The sequence below is a fragment of the Oryctolagus cuniculus genome, chromosome 7, assembly GCF_051225735.1.
Source record: "Oryctolagus cuniculus isolate XC-2025 breed Fujian yellow rabbit chromosome 7, ASM5122573v1, whole genome shotgun sequence".
Lineage (NCBI taxonomy): Eukaryota > Metazoa > Chordata > Mammalia > Lagomorpha > Leporidae > Oryctolagus > Oryctolagus cuniculus.
Genome location: NC_142873.1, coordinates 128,664,517 through 128,686,025, shown reverse-complemented (window position 1 = coordinate 128,686,025; position 21,509 = coordinate 128,664,517). Strand labels below are relative to the sequence as shown.

Sequence of the window (21,509 nt, the reverse complement as noted above, 5' to 3'; positions counted from 1 at the left end):
TAAGATGTGAAGGTAGATAGGAGAAAAGAAAAAAGAATTGAGGGTCTCTTTAACAGATCTTGAGATGGGGAGGCAGTGTGATATCAGACTCTGTACCACTGTCTATTGCAGCAGGCTCTGGGAAAGTCCCATTTGGCGGAGTTCCTGGCCAGGATCCACAGCCAGATAATCAACTTCAAGTGTCTTCAGGGCACATACCACTGCACTTGGAGTGATAGTGGCCACCTGAGTTACAGATAAGCTATAGCAGGCAGAATGAGGCTAGCTATGGTGCAAAATTGCCTGCTTATCCAGATGCCAAAAGTTATAATCCCATTTTATATTATTAATGGAGCATTGTTAGTTTTTTTAGATGTGATAATAATATTGAAGTTTTTTTTTTTAAAAAGATTTATTTTATTGATTCTAAAGGCAGAGTTACGGGGGGGGGGGGAATCTTCCATTCACTCCCCAAATAGCCCCAAAGGCCAGGGCTGGGCCAGGCTGAAGTGAAGCCTGGAACTACATCTGGGTCTCCCACACAGGTGGCAGGGGCCCAAGTACTTGGGTTATCTTTTGCTGCTTTCTCAAGTATATTAGCATGGAGCTAGATAGGAATTGGAGCAACTGACTCAAACTAGTGCTTGTGTGGGATGCCGGTGTCACAGACAGCAACCTGCTGCACCAGAATACACAGGCCTCTGTCTTTATTTTTATTTTTTTAGAGTCCTAATAGTTTCCAAGCCAGTATTGTGGTGAAGTGGGTTAAGCTGCAGTGCTGACATCCTATCAGAGTGCCAGTTAAAATCCCAGATGCTCTGTTTCTGATTCAGGTCCCTGAAAATGTGCCTGGGAAATGAGCAGAATATGGCCCAAGCACTTGGGCCCCTGCCACCCATGTGGGAGACCTGGATACATTCCTGGGTTCCTGGTTTCAGCCTGGTACACAGGTCCAGATGTTGTGGCCTTTTGGGGGAGTGAATGAAAGATAGAAGATCTTTCTGTCTCTGCCCCACTGTCACTCTGCCTTTTAAATAAATAGTTTAAGGTCACAACTTATTGCATATGTCTTCATTTTCATTTGGAAGTAAAAAATAAATGCTGCAATGCACAAGAATTAATGTCATTTTTGGAATATATATAAATCTATACTGGAAACTGGAAAACAGGGTTTGGATTACTCTCTAAATCTTGGTAGCAAATTTCCCTGCTATCTAAAGATCTCCATAATCCATCACGGAGCTTAGACTGCAAATTCCTGAGGTCAGGGCCATGTGTGATTATTCACCATTGCCCCATAGGCTACCACAATGCCTGCATCATAAAAGGTGTCTAATAAATAAGCGCTGATGGAATGAAAAAGAAAACAAGTCAGAGGTGATAACAGCGTACTGGGGAGGGGAAACAGAGAAACAACAACCCTTTGGAAAACTTTCTAGGAGTCCAAATAATTCATTTTTCTATTGACTCATATACATGGGCATCCTTGTAGGAACTTAGCGGGTGATTTGGGGGGTGAGGGTTAGAATGTTGCAAAGAAGGTCATATGGGCACAGAGAACAATCATCTTTCCCTTTAATATTTATGTATATACACAAGTCCACAGCCAAGGGCAAGGTTAGCATTTAAATTCAGGTTTTCAGATTCCTTCCCCAGCTGATCTGAAGGAATTTGCTACTGTGGTGCCTACTTTGCAGTCCTCAGTGCTATTAAAGGCAGCAGTCATCAACAGAAACTACCTGCTTCTCTTCTATGCAGTTATCAAATCTTTGCCATTTGTTCTTCTAAGGGTACATTTTCTTTTAAAATTTATTTATTTACCTGAAAGGCAGAGTGATAGAGGCAGAGAGAGAGGTCTTCATCTACTGGTTCACTCCCCAAATGGCCAAAACAGCTGAGACTAGGCCGTGCTGAAGCCAAGAGCCAGGAACTCCATCCAAGTTTCCCATGTGGGCAGCAGGACTCAAATGCATCAAGGCCATCATCTGATGCCTCCCAAGTACATTATCAAGAAGTTGGATCAGAAGCACACAGTAGTTGGGACTCCAACCAGGCATTCCAATGTGGGATGCAGCTGTCGCAAATGATAGCTTAACCTGCTGCCACAACACCTGTCCCCAGTTCCATTTCTTCTTCTTCTTAAGATTTATTTATGTATATGAAAGGCAGAGAGAGGAGAGGGGAGGGGAGAGAATCTCCCATTTGCTGGTTCATTCCCCAAATACCTACAATGGCCACAACTGGGTGGATCTGAAGCCAGGAGCCAGAGCCGTGTCTGGGTCTCCCATGTGGGTGCAGGGGTCCAAGCCCTTGGGCCATCCTCCACTGCTTTCCCAGGCCCATTATCAGGGAGCTGGATTGGAAGTGGAGCAGCTGGGACTCGAATTGTTGTCCTTATGGGATGCCAGCACCGTAGGCGGCAGCTTAACCTTCTATGCCACAGCGATGGCCCCAGTTCTATTTCTTATCCAAAATCCTTGAGATCAGTTGTTAAAGGAAACTTCTCTTTGGAAACCCAAGTCTTGTGGTCTACCAGACGCAGACTCTGGAAAGTATTTAATGTCTAAAATTCTGTTCTCAGAGCAAAAATCAGAAAAAACGTCAAATTTGGCTTATCTTTATATTAATGAAAGATCCCTCAGTGAGGTATGCTTCTTTTCTAATGTGGGGAATTTTATTCTTTTTCCCTCTTCCGTAGTAAGTCTCTGGCCCTTTGCTAAGAGGACTCATCTATAGAATAACTGACTGGGGAAAGACATGTACCTAGAGAAAAATAGCAGATGGAGGGGAGCTCACCTTGCAGAAGAAGTAAACAAGAGCATGAAACTGTGCAGAGGGGATGGGTGCTGTGGTGTAGTGGGTAAAGCTTCCGCCTGGAGAGCTGGCACCCCATACGGGCACCAGTTCAAGTCTTGGTTGCTCCACTTCTGATCCAGCTCTCTGCTATGGCTTGGGAAAGCAGTGGAGGATGGCCCAAGTCCTTGGGCCCCTGCACCATCGTGGGATACTTAGAAGAAGCTCCTGGTCCTGGCTTCAGATTGGCCCAGCTCCGGCCATTGCAGCCATTTGGGAGTGAACCAGCAAATGGAAGACCTCTCTCTTTCTCTCTCTCCCTCTGCCTCTCTGTAACTCTGCCTTTCAAATAAATCTTAAAAAGCAAGCAAACAAACAAACAAAAAGAAACCATGCAGAAATATTTTCCTGGTTTATTTTAACATAGACCCCAAAAATTTAAAAAAAAAAAAAAAGAGTACTCTGTGGTATAGACAAAACATTGTGCTTATAATAGGATTTCATTTCTAAAACAATGGTGAGAACCAACTGTACATTTTATATAAACTAGTGATTAACATTGTGAAGTTTTAAAATGTTAACTAAGTCACAAGGTAGCTGGTTAAGTGCCATAGGCTTGACTCTACCTCCCTTTTTCTTACTTATTTTCCATGAGGAAATCCACGACGTATTTTTTCAAACAGTAGAGATGGGCATCCACAAGACCTGTGTGGAAATGAATTCTAGGGTGCCTGCAAAGAGAACAACAAAGAAAAAGCTCAGAATCTGGCAACAGAGATTCACTTCTATTATCAGGAAGTAGGCAGCAGGAAGTTTATAAAGGTCAGAACCATGCTCTCCACACTTCACTGAAAACTCAGGATGGGAGACTCCAGCTCTGATCTTACCACACAAAAAGTGTTCTCCTAGGGTCAGTGCTGTGACTTAGTGGATTAAGCATCCCATATGGACTGCTTTACTTCCCATATGGCTCCCTGCTAATGCGTCTGGGAAAGCAGTGGAATATGGCAAAAGTCCTTGGGCTCCTGCACCCACATGGGAGACCAGGAAGAAGTTCCTGGCTCCTGGCTTCAGTCTGGCCCAACCCCAGCCACTGCATCCATTTGGGGAGTGAACTAGCAGATGAAAGATTTCTCTGTCTCTTTCTCTCTCTCTGTTACTCTGCCTTTCAAACAACTAAATAAATCTTCAAAAAAAGGAGGGGGGGCTTTCTTTTTTAATATTTATTTATTTGTTTGAAAGACAGAGTTACAGAGACAGAAAGAGAGAGAGGGGCCAGTGCTGTGTTGCAGTGGAGTTAAAGTAGCGCCGGCATCCCATATGGGTGCCTGTTCAAGTCCTGGCTGCTCCACTTCCAATCCAGCTCCCTGCTAATGCACCTGAGAAAGCAGTGGAGGATGGCCCAAGTGCTTGTACCCTTATAGCCACATGGGAGACCTGGAAGTAGCTCCTGGCTTCGAATTGCCTCTGCTCTGGCCATATTGGTCCTTAATTTCTTCAGGCCACACTTTAGCCATAATTTTACTTCTAGCATTTGGCATATGATTCCATCTTCATAGAAGATTAAATAAAATTTGTGAATACTCCTCTATTATTTATTTAGCAGGATTCATTCAAGATATATATTCTCCAGGAATCCTTCACTGAAAATCCACGTTGTGCTCCCACAATACTTGGTGCTCACATCTATCAGGTAATGTGTGACTGCCTCTTTACATGTCTTTCTGCAAACAGAATGAAATTCAGTAGAGAATTTTCATAGCCTTAGTACTTTAGCATTGTGCCTCCTGCAGACTAAATGTACAATAAGCAGTGGCCAAATAAACAAATAAAGGAATAAACTAGGTCACATTAACGTATTTGCCTAATTGCTGTGTATTTTAATTGACTATCTTTGATTGGCTTACAGTTTTAAAGAAAATTATTTTCATGGGATTTTAATACTCCAGAAGTAATTTATCAAATAAGCTTATGGTGTACCACTCACAAATCTGGAATATAATGAAGAAACAGAGATGGATGACTTCAGATTTTTGTTGTTGTTGTTGTTGTTGTTGTTGTTCTTTCAGAGTATAGTATAGAGAATATATATCTTAGGACTGGAACACTGACAGCTTTTAAGTTGCCAAAAGGGAGGTTTCTTTATTTAATTCTATTTCTTTTGAATAATGTTAAAGATTTATATTTTAAAATGAAACAAATAAAACAAAACAAAAACCTCAAAAAAGTACTACTGAAATCTGGGTAACTGGCTTACTGCTCCAGGCCAGGATGATATTATATATAATAAAGACTAAAATATTTGAAAATTCCTCACAGGTTTTTTTCTTCTCTAACTACTATAAAAAGAATTTGAAAGTGCTTTTTAAAAAGTTTTTTAAAATAAGAGAAAAGATCTTAGAAAAGTCAGATATAATGGACAAAAAGTAAAATTCTAGAAATCTCTAGACAATATAAGCCATTAGGAACGTAAGGAATATTTTTGGGTTATTTTTACAGCTGTGCTTTAAAAAAATAAAGTTGGTGATTTTAGAATTTGAATTTGTGAAGTTTAAAATTTTGAGGAAGGGGCTGGCATTGTGGCATAGCCAGTGAACCTGCTGCCTGTGATGCTTGTATCCCATGTGGTCATTGGTTTGAGTCCCAGCTGCTCTACTTCCATCCAGCTCTCTGCTAGTGGCTTGAAAAAAGCAGCAGAGACGGCTCAAGTACTCGGGCCCCTGCACCCATGTGGGAGACGTGGAAGAAGCTCCTGGCTTCCAACCTACCCAGCTCCAGCCCTTGTGGCCATTTGGAGAGTGAATCAGTGAATGGAAGATTTTTCTCTCTCTGTCTTCCCCTCTCTGTAACTCTGTCTTTAAAATAAATAAATAAACCTTTAAAAATTTTTTTGAAGGTAATAAAGCATGTTTTTATGGAACAAACCAGTAGATCAAATAATTGGAAGAATTATTTCTTATTAATAACATTAGAATAAATAAAGACTGCACACATGAAGTAAGCATTGGGAAAGAACTAAAGAAAGCATTTACTATTTTAACTACAAAGATCAATGGTTTTTAAAGCATCTTCATGAAAGTTCTTTCTCATCTCCTTATTTTATTTTTTTTTATTTTTTTTTTTTTTGACAGGCAGAGTGGACAGTGAGAGAGAGAGACAGAGAGAGAAAGGTCTTCCTTTGCCGCTGGTTCACCCTCCAATGGCCGCCGCTGCAGCCGGCGCACCGCGCTGATCCTGGCAGGAGCCAGGAGCCAGGTGCTTTTCCTGGTCTCCCATGGGGTGCAGGGCCCAAGCACCTGGGCCATCCTCCACTGCACTCCCTGGCCATAGCAGAGAGCTGGCCTGGAAGAGGGGCAACCGGGACAGAATCCGGCGCCCCAACCGGGACTAGAACCCGGTTTGCCGGCGCCGCAAGGTGGAGGATTAGCCTATTGAGCCACGGCGCCGGCTCTACATCATCTCCTTATTTTTTAAAAAATATTTATGGGGCCAGTGCTGTGGCATAGTGGGTAAAGCCACCGCCAACTCTCTGCTATGGCCTGGGAAAACAGTGGAGGATGGCCTGGGTCCTTGAGCCCCTGCACCCGTGTGGGAAGCCCAGAGGAGGCTCCTGGCTCCTGGCTTCGGATCAGCTCAGCTCTGGCCGTTGTGGCCATTTGTGGAGTGAACCAGTGGATAGAAGACTCTCTCTCTCTCTCTCCCCCTCTTACTCTATGTAACTCTACCTCTCAAATAAGTAAATAAAAAAAATCTAAAAAAAAAGAAAAAAGAAATGTTCCCCTGGGGCCAGTGCCGTGAGCTAGTGGGTAAAGATGCTGCCTGCAGTGCTGGCATCCCATATGGTTTGAGTCCCAGCTGCTTGACTTCTAATCTAGCTCTCTGCTATGGCCTGGGAAAGCAGAAGATGGCCCAAGTCCTTAGGCCCCTGCACCCACATGGGAGACCGGGAAGAAGCACCCGGCTCCTGGCTTTGGATTGGCACAGCCCGGCCACTGTGGCCATCTGGGGAGTAAACCAGTGGATGGAAGACCTCTCTCTGCTTCTCTTTAACTCTGCTTTTCAAATAAATAGATAAATCTTTTAAAAAAAATTTTTCCCCAAAGAGACAGCTGCCTGCTTTGGGAAGTTCAAGGACCAAGTTATCTTTATGTTTCAGTATTTATTTACCCAAATCTGCTCCTAATATCACAATTTGAAGTACTGTGTCAGGGACAAAACTTTAAGATCTCCAGGGAGTCTGGCACTGTGTTGTGGAGGATTAAGCCACTACTTGTGATGCCAGCATGCCATAGCAGGGTGCCAGTTTGTATACTGGCTGCTCTGCTTCTGATCTAGCTCCCAGCTAATGTGCCTGGGGAAAGTAGTGAAAGATGGTCCAAGTGCTTGGGCCCCTGCCACCCACTGGGACACTTGGATAGAGTTTCTGGCTTCTCATTTCGGTTTGGCCAATCCTGGCTGTGATGGCCATTTGAGTGTACCAGTAGATGGAGAATCTCTTTCTCTCTGCCTCTCCTTCTGTGTTTTGAATTTTTTTTTTTAAAAAGATCTACGGGGAAGCTGTAGAACAGACTTCAGGATTATGCTAGATTACAGATGCTTAGGCTTTTCTAAGCTTTGCTACAGTTTAAAGAAAACTGAACATAGAGATATGTGTACCACCAACATATACAAACATCTGTAGAACTATAGAGCTAGGAAATATAGTAGGAGCGGTTTAGAAAGCTAGCCCTGGGCCAATGCTGTGGAGTAGCGGGTAAAGCCACCGCCTGCAGTGCTGGCATCCCATATGGGTGCTGGTTTGAGTCTCAGCTGCTCCACCTCTCTGCTATGGTCTGGGAAAGCAGTAGAAGATGGCCCAAGTCCTTGGGCCCCTGCATCCGCGTGGGAGACCAGGAAAAAGCTCCTGGCTCCTGGCTTTGGATTGGTGCAGCTCCAGTTGTGTGGCCAATTGGGGAGTGAACCAGTGGTTGGAAGACCTCTCTCTCTCTCTCTGCCTCTTCTTCTCTGTGTAACTCTGACTTTCAAATAAATAATAAATAAATCTTAAAAAAAAAGCTAGCTCTGAAAAAAGGAAATATGTCCATGAAACACAAAATTAATACTTTCTATGTCCAAAGCTTTTAATGACTCTACAAAAAGGTCTGGATCCCTTTAATTAATATCAATATCAAAGGATTTCAGATCCCCATTTCCTTAAAAATCTACAGAATAAGAGAAAAGGTCCCTAGTTTCAGGGCAATATCAAATGTTCTGCAGGTTTGCTCCTTTTTTCCCCAATCCCACGTGCAGAAGGAACGGTGTTGTTGTTTTAATCCAGCTTGTTGTATAAGTATAGCAAAGGACAACTGGGAATCCTATTCCCCAACACGCTCATTGTATAATGCTCAGTTCCTGGAAGAGTGGGTAAGAAAAGACTGATAGGCAAAGAGGAAGTTTATGGTAGCTGCATGTCTAAAAACTGAAATTCCTCCAGACATTCTGTGTGGACATATTAGTCAGGACTCCTATAAATGGGACCTGAGTGATTTCTGGCCCAGTGGGAGAAATGATATGCATGCTGAGACAGTCCACAGTGGCCCAATGAAGTAGGAAAGAAAGTCTCCAGTGATCTGAATTGAGTGTGACTTGACAGTTCATGTGGTTGCACAAGTGACTTTTTCCAAACTGAATTCAAAATTTGAGGACAAGAGTGCACAGAGGACAGGATAGGAACATGTACAGTCTCCTGAGCTGACTATGGGCCAAGGCCTCCTTTGGCCAATCTGATAGAGAAGATTACATGTTAAAAAACATTATGGTTTATTGTCACATACAAAATAATGTAGGGAGCTAGTACAGATGAGGATGCAATGAATTGTTTAAGAAAATTGGCATAGGATAAGATTTCATAGGATGATGAGACGTGAGGTTGGTTCTACAGGATAAAAAAAAAGTGTGCATCGGGAAAAAAAAACAATATTTCAGAATGAGGGAACAACATATACAAAGGCAAAGCAGTATGAAAAAAAAAAGCAGGATTATAATAATGGTTAAAGCTGGAGAAGTAGCCAGGGGCCAGATCATGGACAGTTTTTTTTTTTTTTTTTTTAAAGATTTATTTTATTTCTTGAAAGTCAGAGTTACACAGAGAGAAGGAGAGGCAGAAAGAGAGAAAGAGAGAGAGATCTTCCATCCACTGGCTCACTCCCCAGATGGCTGCAACGGCCAGAGCTGTGCTGATCTGAAGCCAGGAGCCAGGAGCTTCTTCCAGGTCTCCCACATGGGTACAGGGGCCCAAGGACTTGGGCCATCTTCTACTGCTTTCCCAGACCATAGCAGAGAGCTGGATCGGAAGTGGAGCAGCTGGGACTTGAACTGGCACCCATATGGGATGTGGGCACTTCAGGCAGCGGCTTTACCCACTACGCCACAGCGCCAGCCCCCATGAGCATTTTCTTGTCATTAAAAAAATTATTGGGACCAGCTGGGACTAGAACCAGCACCCATATGAGATGCCGGCGCTTCAGGCCAGGGCATTAACCTGCTGCACCACAGCGCCAGCCCCAAGGACAGGTTTCTAAGATGCCATGCTACGGAGTTTGGGTTTTGTCTCTCAAGTTATAGAGAACCAAGGGAAGTTACTACTTTAAAGAAATAAATACACATGGTATGCTGCCTTTGTATATATTAACTTAGCTGAGCCAGAAATGTTTTGCAAAATTCCTTTCCCTGAAAGGTTCTGAGTTAGTCATGGCCATAAGAGAGATTTTGTATGAGATTCAGAAGGGGTAAGTAAGGCTGAAGCCACATTTTTATGCTATGAATGTTGATGAATGGTGCCAAACACTGTGGTAACCTGAGCATGTTACAGATATGCTACTTCTTCTAGAAGGTATGGATTAGTACCAAGACCTACAGTCTTCCCGATTCTGCTATATATCTTCCTTCAATTTCTACTGAGTCCTGAGCCAAGTACTGTGTAGTTCTATGAGAAAGGATGCTAGTCTCTTGCAGATCACCCACAACAATGAGGCTGAAAGTAGTAAGAAACAGCTGTGGAGTTTCACTTTGCCCTTCCAGGTTTGATGTGTCCTTCTGAGTCCCTGTTTGTTTTTGCTCTTGTCCACATTAATTTATTTTTGACTCTTTAATCTGCCTGCCTAATGGTGATTGCAGATTCAACTCAAGACACAGAAATAACAGCATGCTTATGCTACTCTATCAGTTTCCACAATTGTATAATATTCATAAATCCTTTATTCTGTATCACTCATAGTATTTCTACTTCTCTGATTGATATAAAAATTGCTATCAGAAGTGTTCCTGGGGGTGGGTCTTTGGCATAGCAGTTAAGATGCCAGTTAAGGAGCACATGCTGTGGTACAGTCAGTTAAGCCACTGCTTGTGATGCCAGCATGCTATACAGGAATGCTGCTTCAAGTCCCAGATGCTCCACTTCTGATCCAGCTTCCTGCTAATGCACCCGAGAAGGCGGCAGATGATGGCCCAGGTGTTTGAGGCCCTACAACCCATGTGGGAACCAGTTTGTAGTTTCTGGCTCCTGGCTTAAGCTTGGTTCAGACTTGACTGCTGCAGCCATTTGGGGAGTGAAGGTACCCTTCCCTCCCCTCTCCCCTCTCCCTCTTTGTCACTCTGCCTTTCAAATACCTAGTTAAGATGCCTCTGTCTCAGATTGGAGCCCCTGGGCTTGATGCCTGGCTCTGGCTCCTGACTCCAGCTTCCTGCTAATGCAGAACTGGGGAGGCATTTGCTCTATTGAGTTCCAGTCACCCATGTGGGAGACCTGTATTGAGTTCCTGGCCCAGACCTGGTGGCAGTTAGGAACTCTCTCTTTGGGGAAAAAAGAAAAGAAGGAAGGAAGGAAGGGAGGGAGGAAGAAGGGAAGAAAGAGAGGGAGGGAGGAAAGAAGGAAGAATGGGGGCTGGTGCTGTGGTGCAGCGGGTGAAAGCCCTGGCCTGAAGCACCAGCATCCCATATTGGCGCTGGTTCTAGTCCTGGCTGCTCCTCTTCTGATCCGGCTCTCTGCTATGGCCTGGGACAGCAGTGGAGGATGGACCAAGTGTTTGGGCCCCTGCACCCATGTGGGAGACCCAGAGGAAGCTCCTGGCTCCTGGCTTCGGATTGGCGTAGCTCCGGCCATTGTGGCCATCTGGGGAGTGAACCAGTGGATAGAAGACCTCTCTCTCTGTCTCTACCTCTCTCTGTAATTCTGTCTTTCAAATAAATAAACTAAATCTTGAAAGAAAGAATGGAAGAAAGAAAGGAAGGAGGAAAGAGAGAAAGTCTTGAAAGAATAGAACCTTTGCTGAATTGGTTTCATTTTGGAATCAGTTATCTGATTCAGTCAGGTTTAAACCTTTCAATTGATTGGATAAGGACCATTCATATTAATCAGAATAGTCTCTCTTGGCTGGCGCCGCGGCTCATAAGGCTAATCCTCCGCCTTGCGGCGCCAGCACACTGGGTTCTAGTCCTGGTGGGGGCGCTGGATTCTGTCCCGGTTGCCCCTCTTCCAGGCCAGCTCTCTGCTGTGGCCAGGGAGTGCAGTGGAGGAAGGCCCAAGTGCTTGGGCTCTGCAGCCCATGGGAGACCAGGATAAGTACCTGGCTCCTGCCTTCGGATCAGCGTAGTGCGCTGGCTGCAGCGCAGCAGCCATTGGAGGGTGAACCAACGGCAAAAGGAAGACCTTTCATCTCTGTCTCTCTCTCTCTCACTGTCCACTCTGCCTGTCAAAAAAAAAAAAAAAAAAAAAAAAAAAAAAAAGAATAGTCTCTCTTACTTAAAATTAAGATTGGGGGCCAGTACTGTGGCTTAATGGGTGAAGCCTCCGCCTGCAGTGCTGGTACCCCATGTGGGTGCCAGTTTGAGTCCCAGCTGCTCCACTTCTGATCCAGGTCTCTGCTGTGGTCTGGGAAGGCAATATAGGATAGCCCAGGTCCTTGGGCCCCTGTACCCGCGTGGGAGACCCGGAGGAGGATCCTGGCTCCTGGCTTCACATCGGTGCAGCTCCAGCTGTTGTGGCCAGCTGGGGAGTAAACCAGCGAATAGAAGACCTCTCTCTCTCTCTGCCTCTCCTACTCTCTCTGTGTAACTCTGACTTTCAGGTAAATAAATAAATTTTTTAAAAAATAGAATGAAATAGGCCGGCGCCGTGGCTCACTAGGCTAATCATCCGCCTTGTGGCACCGGCACACTGGGTTCTAGTCCCAGTCGGGGCACCGGATTCTGTCCCGGTTGCCCCTTTTCCAGGCCAGCTCTCTGCTGTGGCCAGGGAGTGCAGTGGAGGATGGCCCAAGTCCTTGGGCCCTGCACCCCATGGGAGACCAGGATAAGTACCTGGCTCCTGCCATCGGATCAGCGCGGTGTGCTGGCTGCAGTGCGCCCGCCGCGGTAGCCACTGGAGGGTGAACCAACGGCAAAGGAAGACCTTTCTCTCTATCTCTCTCTCTCACTGTCCACTCTGCCTGTCAAAAAATAAATAAATAAAATAAAATAAAATAAAGATTGGGTGGGTGGGTGCTGTGATGTAGTGGGTAAAGCCATCACCTACAAATGCCAGCATCCCATATGGGCGCCCATTTGAGTCCCAGCTGCTCCACTTACGACCCAGCTCTCTGCTGTGGCCTGGGAAAACAGTAGAAGATGGCCCAAGTCCTTGGGTCTCACATGGGAGACCTGGAAGAAGCTCCTGGCTTAGGATCACCCCACCTTTGGCAGTTATGGCCATTTGGGAAGTGAATCAGCGAATGGAAGACCTCTCTTTCTCTCTCTCTTTCTGCCTCTCCCTTTCAAATAAATAAACCAATCTTTAAAAAAAAATCAAGATTGTTGATATTGATTATATTTATAATTACCTTTATAGCAACTTAGATTAGCACACTAAAGCCTAGCAAAGTTGATACACAAAACTAACTCTCGCCGGCGCCGCGGCTCACTAGGCTAATCCTCCGCCTTGCGGCGCCGGCACACCGGGTTCTAGTCCCGGTCAGGGCGCCGGATTCTGTCCCGGTTGCCCCTCTTCCAGTGGAGGATGGCCCAAGTGCTTGGGCTCTGCACCCCATGGGAGACCAGGAGAAGTACCTGGCTCCTGCCATCGGATCAGCGCGGTGCGCTGGCCACAGCGGCCATTGGAGGGTGAACCAACGGCAAAGGAAGACCTTTCTCTCTCTCTCACTGTCCACTCTGCCTGTCAACAAAAACAAAAACAAAAAAACAAACAAAAAAAAAACACTAACTCTCACATAGGCTGATGTGAACTGCAAGTGTGACATGTAATAAAGGAGTCATCAAAGCCTTCCCAGGCAGGATCACTCAGCTACTCCTCCTTCCTCCCTCTCAAATCAGAAACTCTACCTTTCACCCCTCCAGGAGGTGCCCTAGACAAAGCTCCTACTCAAAGACAAACTCAGAAAAGAGAGCTGTTTCTCTTGTCATTCCTTCAAGCTACCTATGCCTGAAAATTTAATAAAAAAAAGATTTGCCACTTTTTACAGAACACGGGTGAAAATTGAAACATTAATTTTCCTCCAGTCTGGTGCTCAGATTTTAGCTGCTAAATCCCTGTCCAATTTATCACTTTTTCTCCATCTCCACCATCAATATCCTGGCCCAAATTATCATTATTTCTCATCTGGATTATTACAATGTCTCATGGCCACAACTGTTCCCCTCCCTGTACATACATCTTTTTTTTTTTTTTTTTTAAGATTTATTTTGTTTATTTGAAAGTCAGAGTTACACAGAGAGAGGAGAAGAGGCAGAGAGAGATAGAGAGAGAGGTCTTCTATCTGCTTGTTCACTTCCCAATTGGCCACAACTGCCGAAGCTGCATCGATCCAAAGCCAGGAGCCAGGAGCTTCTTCTGGGCCTCCCACTCAGGTGCGGGGGCCCAAGGACTTGGACATCTTCTACTGCTTTCCCAGGCCATAGCAGAGAGCAGGATCGGAAGTGGAGCAGCCGGGACTTGAACTGGCGCCCATATGGGATGCCGGCACTGCAGGCAGAGGCTTCACCCATTAAGCCACAGTGCCGGCCCCACATACATCTTTTTATAAAGTGACTTTGCATCTTCTTCCATTAATCTTTTAAAAGATTTAGTTTTATTTATTTGAAAGGCAGAGTTTAGAGAGAGAGGTAGAGACAGAGAGGTCTTCCATCCACTGGTTTACTCCCTAGATGGCCGCAATGCCCAGAGCTGTGCCAATTTGGAGCCAGGAGCCAGGAGCCAGGAACTTCCTCTGGGTCTCCCACATGGGTGCAGGCGCCTAAGGACTTGGGCCATCTTCTACTGCTTTCCCAGGCCATAGCAGAGAAGTGGATCAGAAGAGGAGCAGCCAGGACTAGAAATGGCGCCCATATGGGATGCCGGCACTTCAAGCCAGGGCTTTAAACCCGCTGCACCACAGCACCAGCCCCAAAACTAAATCTTTTTTAAAAAGGCAAAATAAAATCATTGTCCTTATGTAACTTATAATCCAGAGCAATAAAATGTTACAGATATCATCACAGAAATCTCCACAGTACACAGGGGAGCACCAAGGAAGAAGCATGATTCTGCTAGGGTGGAAAGAGCTTCATAAAGAAGTGATATTTGGCCAGTGCTGTGGCTCAATAGGCTAATCCTCCACCTTGCGGTGCCGGCACACCAGGTTCTAGTCCCGGTCGGGGCGCCGGATTCTGTCCCAGTTGCCCCTCTTCCAGGCCAGCTCTCTGCTGTGGCCAGGGAGTGCAGTGGAGGATGGCCCAAGTGCTTGGGCCCTGCACCCCATGGGAGACCAGGAGAAGCACCTGGCTCCTGCCTTCGGATCAGCACGGTGCGCTGGCTGTAGTGTGCCAGCTACGGCGCCCATTTGAGGGTGAACCAACGGCAAAGGAAGACCTTTCTCTCTCTCTCACTGTCCACTCTGCCTGTCCAAAAAAAAAGAAGTGATATTTGAGCCAAGTCTTGAAAGAAGAGCAGGTACATAGCTAAGAACAGTCATTCCTTACTTTGGCTGAAGGAAACCAAAAATGGTAAAAGGACAGAGACATTAAAAAGAATGCAGAAGTCAGAGAACTATTAGCAAGTTTCCATAGCTACATGGAGAGGTCTGGAATGCCTCTCACCCCCTCCAGGAGGTGCTATATGGTAGAGTGTAGAGTATGAAGATGTTGGCCAGTGCCGTGGCTCAATAGGCTAATCCTCCACCTAGCGGCGCCAGCACACCGGGTTCTAGGCCTGGTCGGGGCGCCGGATTCTGCCCTGGTTGCCCCTCTTCCAGGCCAGCTCTCTGCTGTGGCCCGGGAAGGCAGTGGAGGATGGCCCAAGTCCTTGGGCCCTGTACCCACATGGGAGACCAGGAGAAGCACCTGGCTCCCGGCTTCGGATCAGCGCGATGCGCTGGCTGCGGCGGCCATTGGAGGGCGAACCAATGGCAAAAGGAAGACCTTTCTCTCTGTCTCTCTCTCTCTCACTGTCCACTCTGCCTGTTAAAAAAAAAAAAAAATAGAGTACGAAGATGTATTAAAGGAATGGTGAGCTCTAAGGCTAGAGAGGTAAGGAAGCATGGTTTGATGACTGAGGGCCTTAGGAATTTGTGCTTTATTCTATAAGCAATGTGCAAGTATTTATAGGTTTAGAGAAGAGAGTAGAGAACAAAGCTGAAAATTCTATAAAAAGAAAAAACAAAACAAAAATGCTGAAAATTCTGGACAGTGTTAGAAAAATTAGTGGACTAAGGTTCTAGAGTTCTCAGAAGAGAATGGAGTAAAATGCATAAATAAAGGGATTGGTCTCAAATGTCTTCCTGTAAGGCTAGAAATGAACTGAAGGTGAGTCTGAGTAAAGACAGATGTGGGGATAGTATAACTGAGAAAATCGTTCTGTCAGCCAGGATTTTCTCTGAGAAAAGAAGAGAGGCAGGATCATTCTCTGGCAGGTGAGTAATGGTGGTTGAGAACAGTTGCTGAAAGGAGTGGCAAGCTGGCCCAGGACAGGTATAAGAATGAAAAGTGGTTCTGAGGATTCAGATAAGATTAGAAGTATGAATTTATGGTGATGCCAATTTACACCATTGCATAATATTTCTCCTGAAGATTTTAATAGAGCTGATACAGTACTACACAAAGTAGATAGTCAATGTGATCCAAAGTTGAGATTGGAAAGGCACTTATAGCCAAAGGACAATGGTAGGGGTATGCAGGGCAATGCCTGAGGCATAGGGTCTAGATTGGATAAAGAAGGAAATGAGGGGAGAGAAATAGATGGAGAGGGAAAAGGGGTAAGGGAAGACAGAAGGGAGACAAGAAGAGGGGCAGCAAAGAACTAGAAAGATATAATGAGACTAAAATGAAGGAAACAGGATTCTGGGTAAAGATGGTAGATTAAACATAGGCATTAAACTCCTACTCCTTTCTGTAAAGGAGTTTGTTTTAAAGACATTAACCCACAAAGATAAAGAACACAAGAAAAAAAAAAAAGACAAAACTTTGGAAGCTGGAGAAAAGAAGGATGGCAGTAACAGATTTAATATATTCAAGGAAACCGAATCTTAAACCATAAGGAAAGCTAAGAAACCAAATTTGTACTGTAGAAGCCCTGAAACGATCAGGACTCAGCAGCACATATTTACCCACCCAGGCAGGAAGCAAGATTTTCCTTTGACGTCTATAGCCTGCCCTAAAGAAAACACATAAAAGATACTGAAATGGGGGTTTTCTTATAGCCATATTATTTTGTAGAAATGAGTTAAAAGTATAGAGGAGTAAAAACAACAGAGAAAGTTTGTCAACTCTTATTCTATACCCTGACATTCAGTGTCTATGGCAGACAAGATACTTTGGGGAAGGTGTGTGACCGTTGCCTTCCATAAGTTCTTCTGCCACCCCATCACAAGCTGCAAATCAGAGAACTTCTTTAGGAATTAGGGTTAGTAACAGTGGGCGGGGGTGGGGCTGGTGGTGGGGGTGGTGTATTAATTTCAACACTTTCCACACCATTGGGAAAATAATCAAGAGTTCAAACCATCTCTCATCATCTGTTGTCCCAGAAACACACATTTGGCCATGATCTTTGAGGTCTTGACTAAAGTCCTTGTTTCCCCAGATATAAATGTCTAAATCTTACAAAAGGAACTTGTGAACATTTTATTCCAGTTTAAAAGATATCCTTTAGAAACTTGTTTTAATATTTTCATTATTCTTCCAGTAAAAAACCTTGACTAGAATTCAAAAAAAAAAAAAAAAAGCATTGGGGAACAGCTACATGATTTTCTTATTAAGTATTTGGCACACATATCTTTTACTTATGAACTATTAAAAACACATGTCCATCAGAAACAAAACAGGAATTTTAGAGCTGGAGGGAGAGGTCTTTAAAGAACTAAGCCAATTTCAGCTGGGGAAACTGAGGTGTAGAGAAACAAAAGTGATTTGCTCAAGGTTACACAGCTGGTTTGTCTCAGGACTAGATTCCAAATTCTCTGGACTTGACTTTCCAGTACCATACTAGTTTTATCAGCAATATTCTTCTCCAGTACATGTAATGCTTCTCCCAGTCAGAAATGTACAAATTAGACATGTGGGAAAGGTGTTGTCTTTACCGAAATCCAGTGGGTTCACAAGAATCTGGACCCTTTGAAGTAAAGTTACCAGGCCAGTGCAGGAGAGATCGTCTCTCACCACAGGCCTAGTAGGACTCCTGCTCCTATATTTCTTGGGACCCAATATATATGAGGCCAACAAAAAACCATCTCTGAAATCAAACAAATACATTATCCTCTCTCCCAGAAAGGAAAAAAAAGATGGGAGGTACATTCCATCACTGTTTTTTCTCCTACAATTACAAATTAAGAAAACTTTTAAGAGGTTTCTGGTTCTCCTATATACACAAAGGCCTTTTCCAAGGTAACTTTGGTGTTTGCCCAAAAGGAACTAGCCCCCACCTTTGGAAATTCAGTTAAAACAAGGGGAAAAAAAGGAAATACTGTATTCTCATATTCAAAAGTTCTTGAAAAATCTGGGTCTAATTAGCTTTTGACCATCATCTCAACAAGGCAGGAGGAGCACAATGCCCCAGAGGGTCATAGGAATGGGGAACATTTTTACTGATGATTTATCCAGCCAGCTGACCTTCTTATACAACCACACACCAATGATCCTGAATCTGCCAACAACCAAAAATGCAACCTAGTCTTAGGAAACTGATAGAAGATCATGCATCAGTGCTTAGCCAAGGCCCTGAGCTTAACATCCATGAAGGAAAAGTATATAGTCACCTGCTCTTTATTTCCACCTCAACTTTTAACTATGTCCATCTTTGCTCTCATTCTGCCCAAACTTTGCTCCCTTGGTCAATGATCACTGGGATTAAGTGATACAGTGATCCTTACTCCACATATGGAGCCATAAGCTAGTTCCCAGAGAGGCTAAAGTGAAAGCAGAAGAGTCTCCACCCTTTTCTTGGAACTATAGAGACCTATGCCTCTAGCTTCTAAGAACTTAACGTCTAAGACTACCGACTCTAACAGAACAAAGCATAAACATCAGTGCTTGATGAATGCATAAATGAATCAGGTCCTTTGTTTCATAGCATAATACTAATCACAATTAGACCTTTTTGTATTCCAAAGGACATAATTCCTTCAGAGTCTTGTAAACTCAGCACTGTAACACTGTGATACTTTTTTAAGTCTTGTTACCTTGAGGCAGGTTAAGCCACTGTTTCAGATGCCCACATCCCATACTGCAGTGCTGATTGGAGTCCGGCTACTCTGCTTCTGCTCCAGCTCCATGTTAATGTGCCCGAGAAACAGTACAAGTATTTGAGTTCCTGCCATTCACAAGGAAACCTGGATGGAATTGTTGGCTCCTGACTTCAGCCTGGTTGTTGCACCCATATAGGGAGTGAACCAGGGATGAAAGATCCCTCTCTTTTTCTATTACTCTGCTTTTCAAGTAAATAAATAATTAATTAATAAATTCTTTTTAATAAATCATTTTTAATAAAGATTTATTTATTTACTTGAAAGTCAGAGTTACAGAGAGAAACAGAGAGGCAGAAAGAGAAATCTTTCATCCACTGGTTCACTCCCCAAATGGTAGCAATGACCGGGCCTTAGCGCGTCCAAAGTCAGGAGTCAGGAGCTACCTCTGGGTCTCCCAAATGGGTGCAGAGGCCCAAGCACTTGGGCCATCTTCCACTGCTTTCCCAGTGCGTTAGCAGGGAGCTGGATTGGAAGTGGAGCAGCTGGGGCTAGAACCAGCACCCATATGGGATGCCAGTGTTGCAGGCCATGGCTTTTACTCACTGTACCACAGCACTGGTCCCAATAAATAAATTTTTTAAAAAGATTTTTTTTTTTTTTTTAAATAAAGTCTTGCACCTTCAATCTGTCCTACATATTACTGTCAGGTTATCTTTTCAGAATTCTGAATTTGAATCATCAATTCCCCTCTCAAAAGTCTTTAATGATTACTTGGGAGCTGGGTGTTCGGCATAGTAGCTAAGATGCCACTTGGTGGTGGTGGGGTGCTGGAGTGCAGCAGGTTGAGGTGCTGCTTTAAATGCTGCACTTCACATTGGATGCCTGGGACTGAGTCTCAGCTTCTAAGCCAGCTTCCTACCAATGCACACCACGGGAGGCAACAGATGATGGCTCAAGTACTTTGCTCTGTGCCACCAGGTGGAAACCCAGATGGAGTTACAGGCTCTTGCCTTTGGCCTGGTCTATACTTAGCTGTTTGGGCATTTGGGGAGTGAACCAGTGGATGCAAGTTATCTCCTTTTTGTCAATTTGCCTTTCAAATAAATAAACATTAAAAAGAAAAGATATTGGTTGTGATACCCATATTCCATATTGAAGGGCCTGGGTTAGTCTTGGCTCTGTTCCCAATTCCAGCTTCCTGTTAATGAGCATCTTGGGAGGCAGCAGATGAAGGCTCAGGTAGTTGGGTCTGTGCTACCCACATGGGAGACCCAGATTGAGTTCCTAGTTCCTGACTTTTCACCTGGCCTAGCCCTGGTTTTGTAGGCATTTGTGGAGTGAACCAGCAGATGAAAGATCTCTGTTTCTTCTGCCTTTCAGTAAATAAAAAATTAAAATTAGTAATAAAGTCCTACTATTGAAGGCCCTTTGTTTTTGGACCAACTTAACTTTCCAGCCTCATTGTCTAGTGCTTCCCAACATGGACACTTCATCAGGCCAAACATCCCTGTTTACAGCTCCTACCTAGCTTTGCACACCCTGCCTTTCTACATTTGCTCAAAGCATTCTACTCACACAGTATTCAGCTTCCTATGCCCCTTTCCATATATGATCTAAATCTTTTTCATTTTAATTAATTAATTTATTTGAAAGGCAGAGCCACAAAGAGACAGAGGCAGAGGCAATGGCCAGAGCTGGGCCAATCCGAAGCCAGGAGCCAGGCGCTTCCTCTGGATCTCCCATGTTGGTGCAGGGGCCCCAGCACTCGGGCCATCCTCCACTGCTTTCCCAGGCCAAGCAGGGAGCTGGACAGGAAGTGGAGCAGCCAGGACTAGAACTGGAACCCATATGGGATGCCTGCACTACAGGCAGAAGCCCCACCTGGTTCACTACAGCACAGGACCCTCTAAATCTATTCTTCACATCCAAGTTATTCTATTGTTTTTCTGACCACCTCATTCCCTATGATTGATACTTCCTCTCAATTCCTAAAACACTGTTAACCATCACTGTTCAGTATCTGACATTGTTTGCTACTGCTTTTTAATCTTTTGTACGCATAATCTTATCTTCCACCAAAGCTAAGGAACTGTTTGAGATAAAGTTCTCTGCCTCAAAGATAAAGTCTTCTGCCTTAAATACCAAACCAGTGACTTGACCAAAGGAGGAAAGTGGGTGACATTTGTCATTTGAAGGATTTTTTTTTTTTTTAAAAAGATTTATTTGAAAGAGTTACAGAGAGAGCGGAAGAGGCAGAGAGAAAGAGACCTTCCATCTGTGGGTTCACTTCCCAGATGGGCGCAACAGCCACAGTAGGGCCAGGCTGAACCCACAAGTCAGGAGCTTCATCCGGGTCTTCCACGTGGGCAGCAGCAGCCCAAGAACCTGGACCATCTTCTGCTGCTTTTCCCAGGCCATTAGCAGGGAGCTGTACCAGAAGCAGAGCAGCCAGGACTTGAAAAGGTATCCATGCAGCTCTATCCCCCCCCCCCTTTTTTTTTAGATTTTATGTATTTATTTGAAAGACAGAGTTCAGAGAGAGATAGAGACAGAGAGAGGTCTTCCATCCACTGGTTCACTCCCCAGATGGCCGCAACGGCTGGAGCTGGTCCTATCCGAAGCCAGGAGCAGGAAGTTTCTTCTAGGTCGGGGGACCTAGAAGACTTGGCCCACCCAGGTGCCTGGGCCCAAGCACTTGGGCCATCCTCCATTGCTTTCCCAGGCCATAACAGAGAGCTGGACTGGAAGAGGAGCAACCGGGACTAGAACCGGCGCTCATATGGGATGCTGGTGCTGCAGGTGGAGGATTAACCAAGTGCGCCATGGCGCCGGCCCCGCAGCTCTATCCTTGATGCCACAATGCCGGCCCTGAAGGATGTGTTCTTGAAAAGCATGAACTAACAGAAAATGCCCAGTACTATTCTCATTAGCTATGATATTAACACACTCCTTTCTTCCTGTGGCATTCAACATCATTCTTTGAAGTATATGGGACTGACCTAAATGGTTTCCTAGCTGTAGCAGTCTATATTCTAGTAACATCTATAAACAAAA

At 44.6% G+C, this 21,509-nt stretch overlaps 1 protein-coding gene across 8 annotated transcripts in view; it reads right to left on the bottom strand.

Moving 5' to 3' along the window:
- EIF2B3 (eukaryotic translation initiation factor 2B subunit gamma) overlaps positions 1-21,509 on the bottom strand; it is a 149,130-nt gene that overhangs the window by 45,093 nt on the left and 82,528 nt on the right. For all 8 annotated transcript variants that reach the window (XM_089300772.1, XM_089300773.1, XM_089300776.1 and 5 more), the window contains one exon: positions 3,414-3,503. In XM_089300772.1, the coding sequence (XP_089156898.1) occupies positions 3,414-3,503 (90 nt within the window). The remainder of the gene's footprint in view (positions 1-3,413; positions 3,504-21,509) is intronic.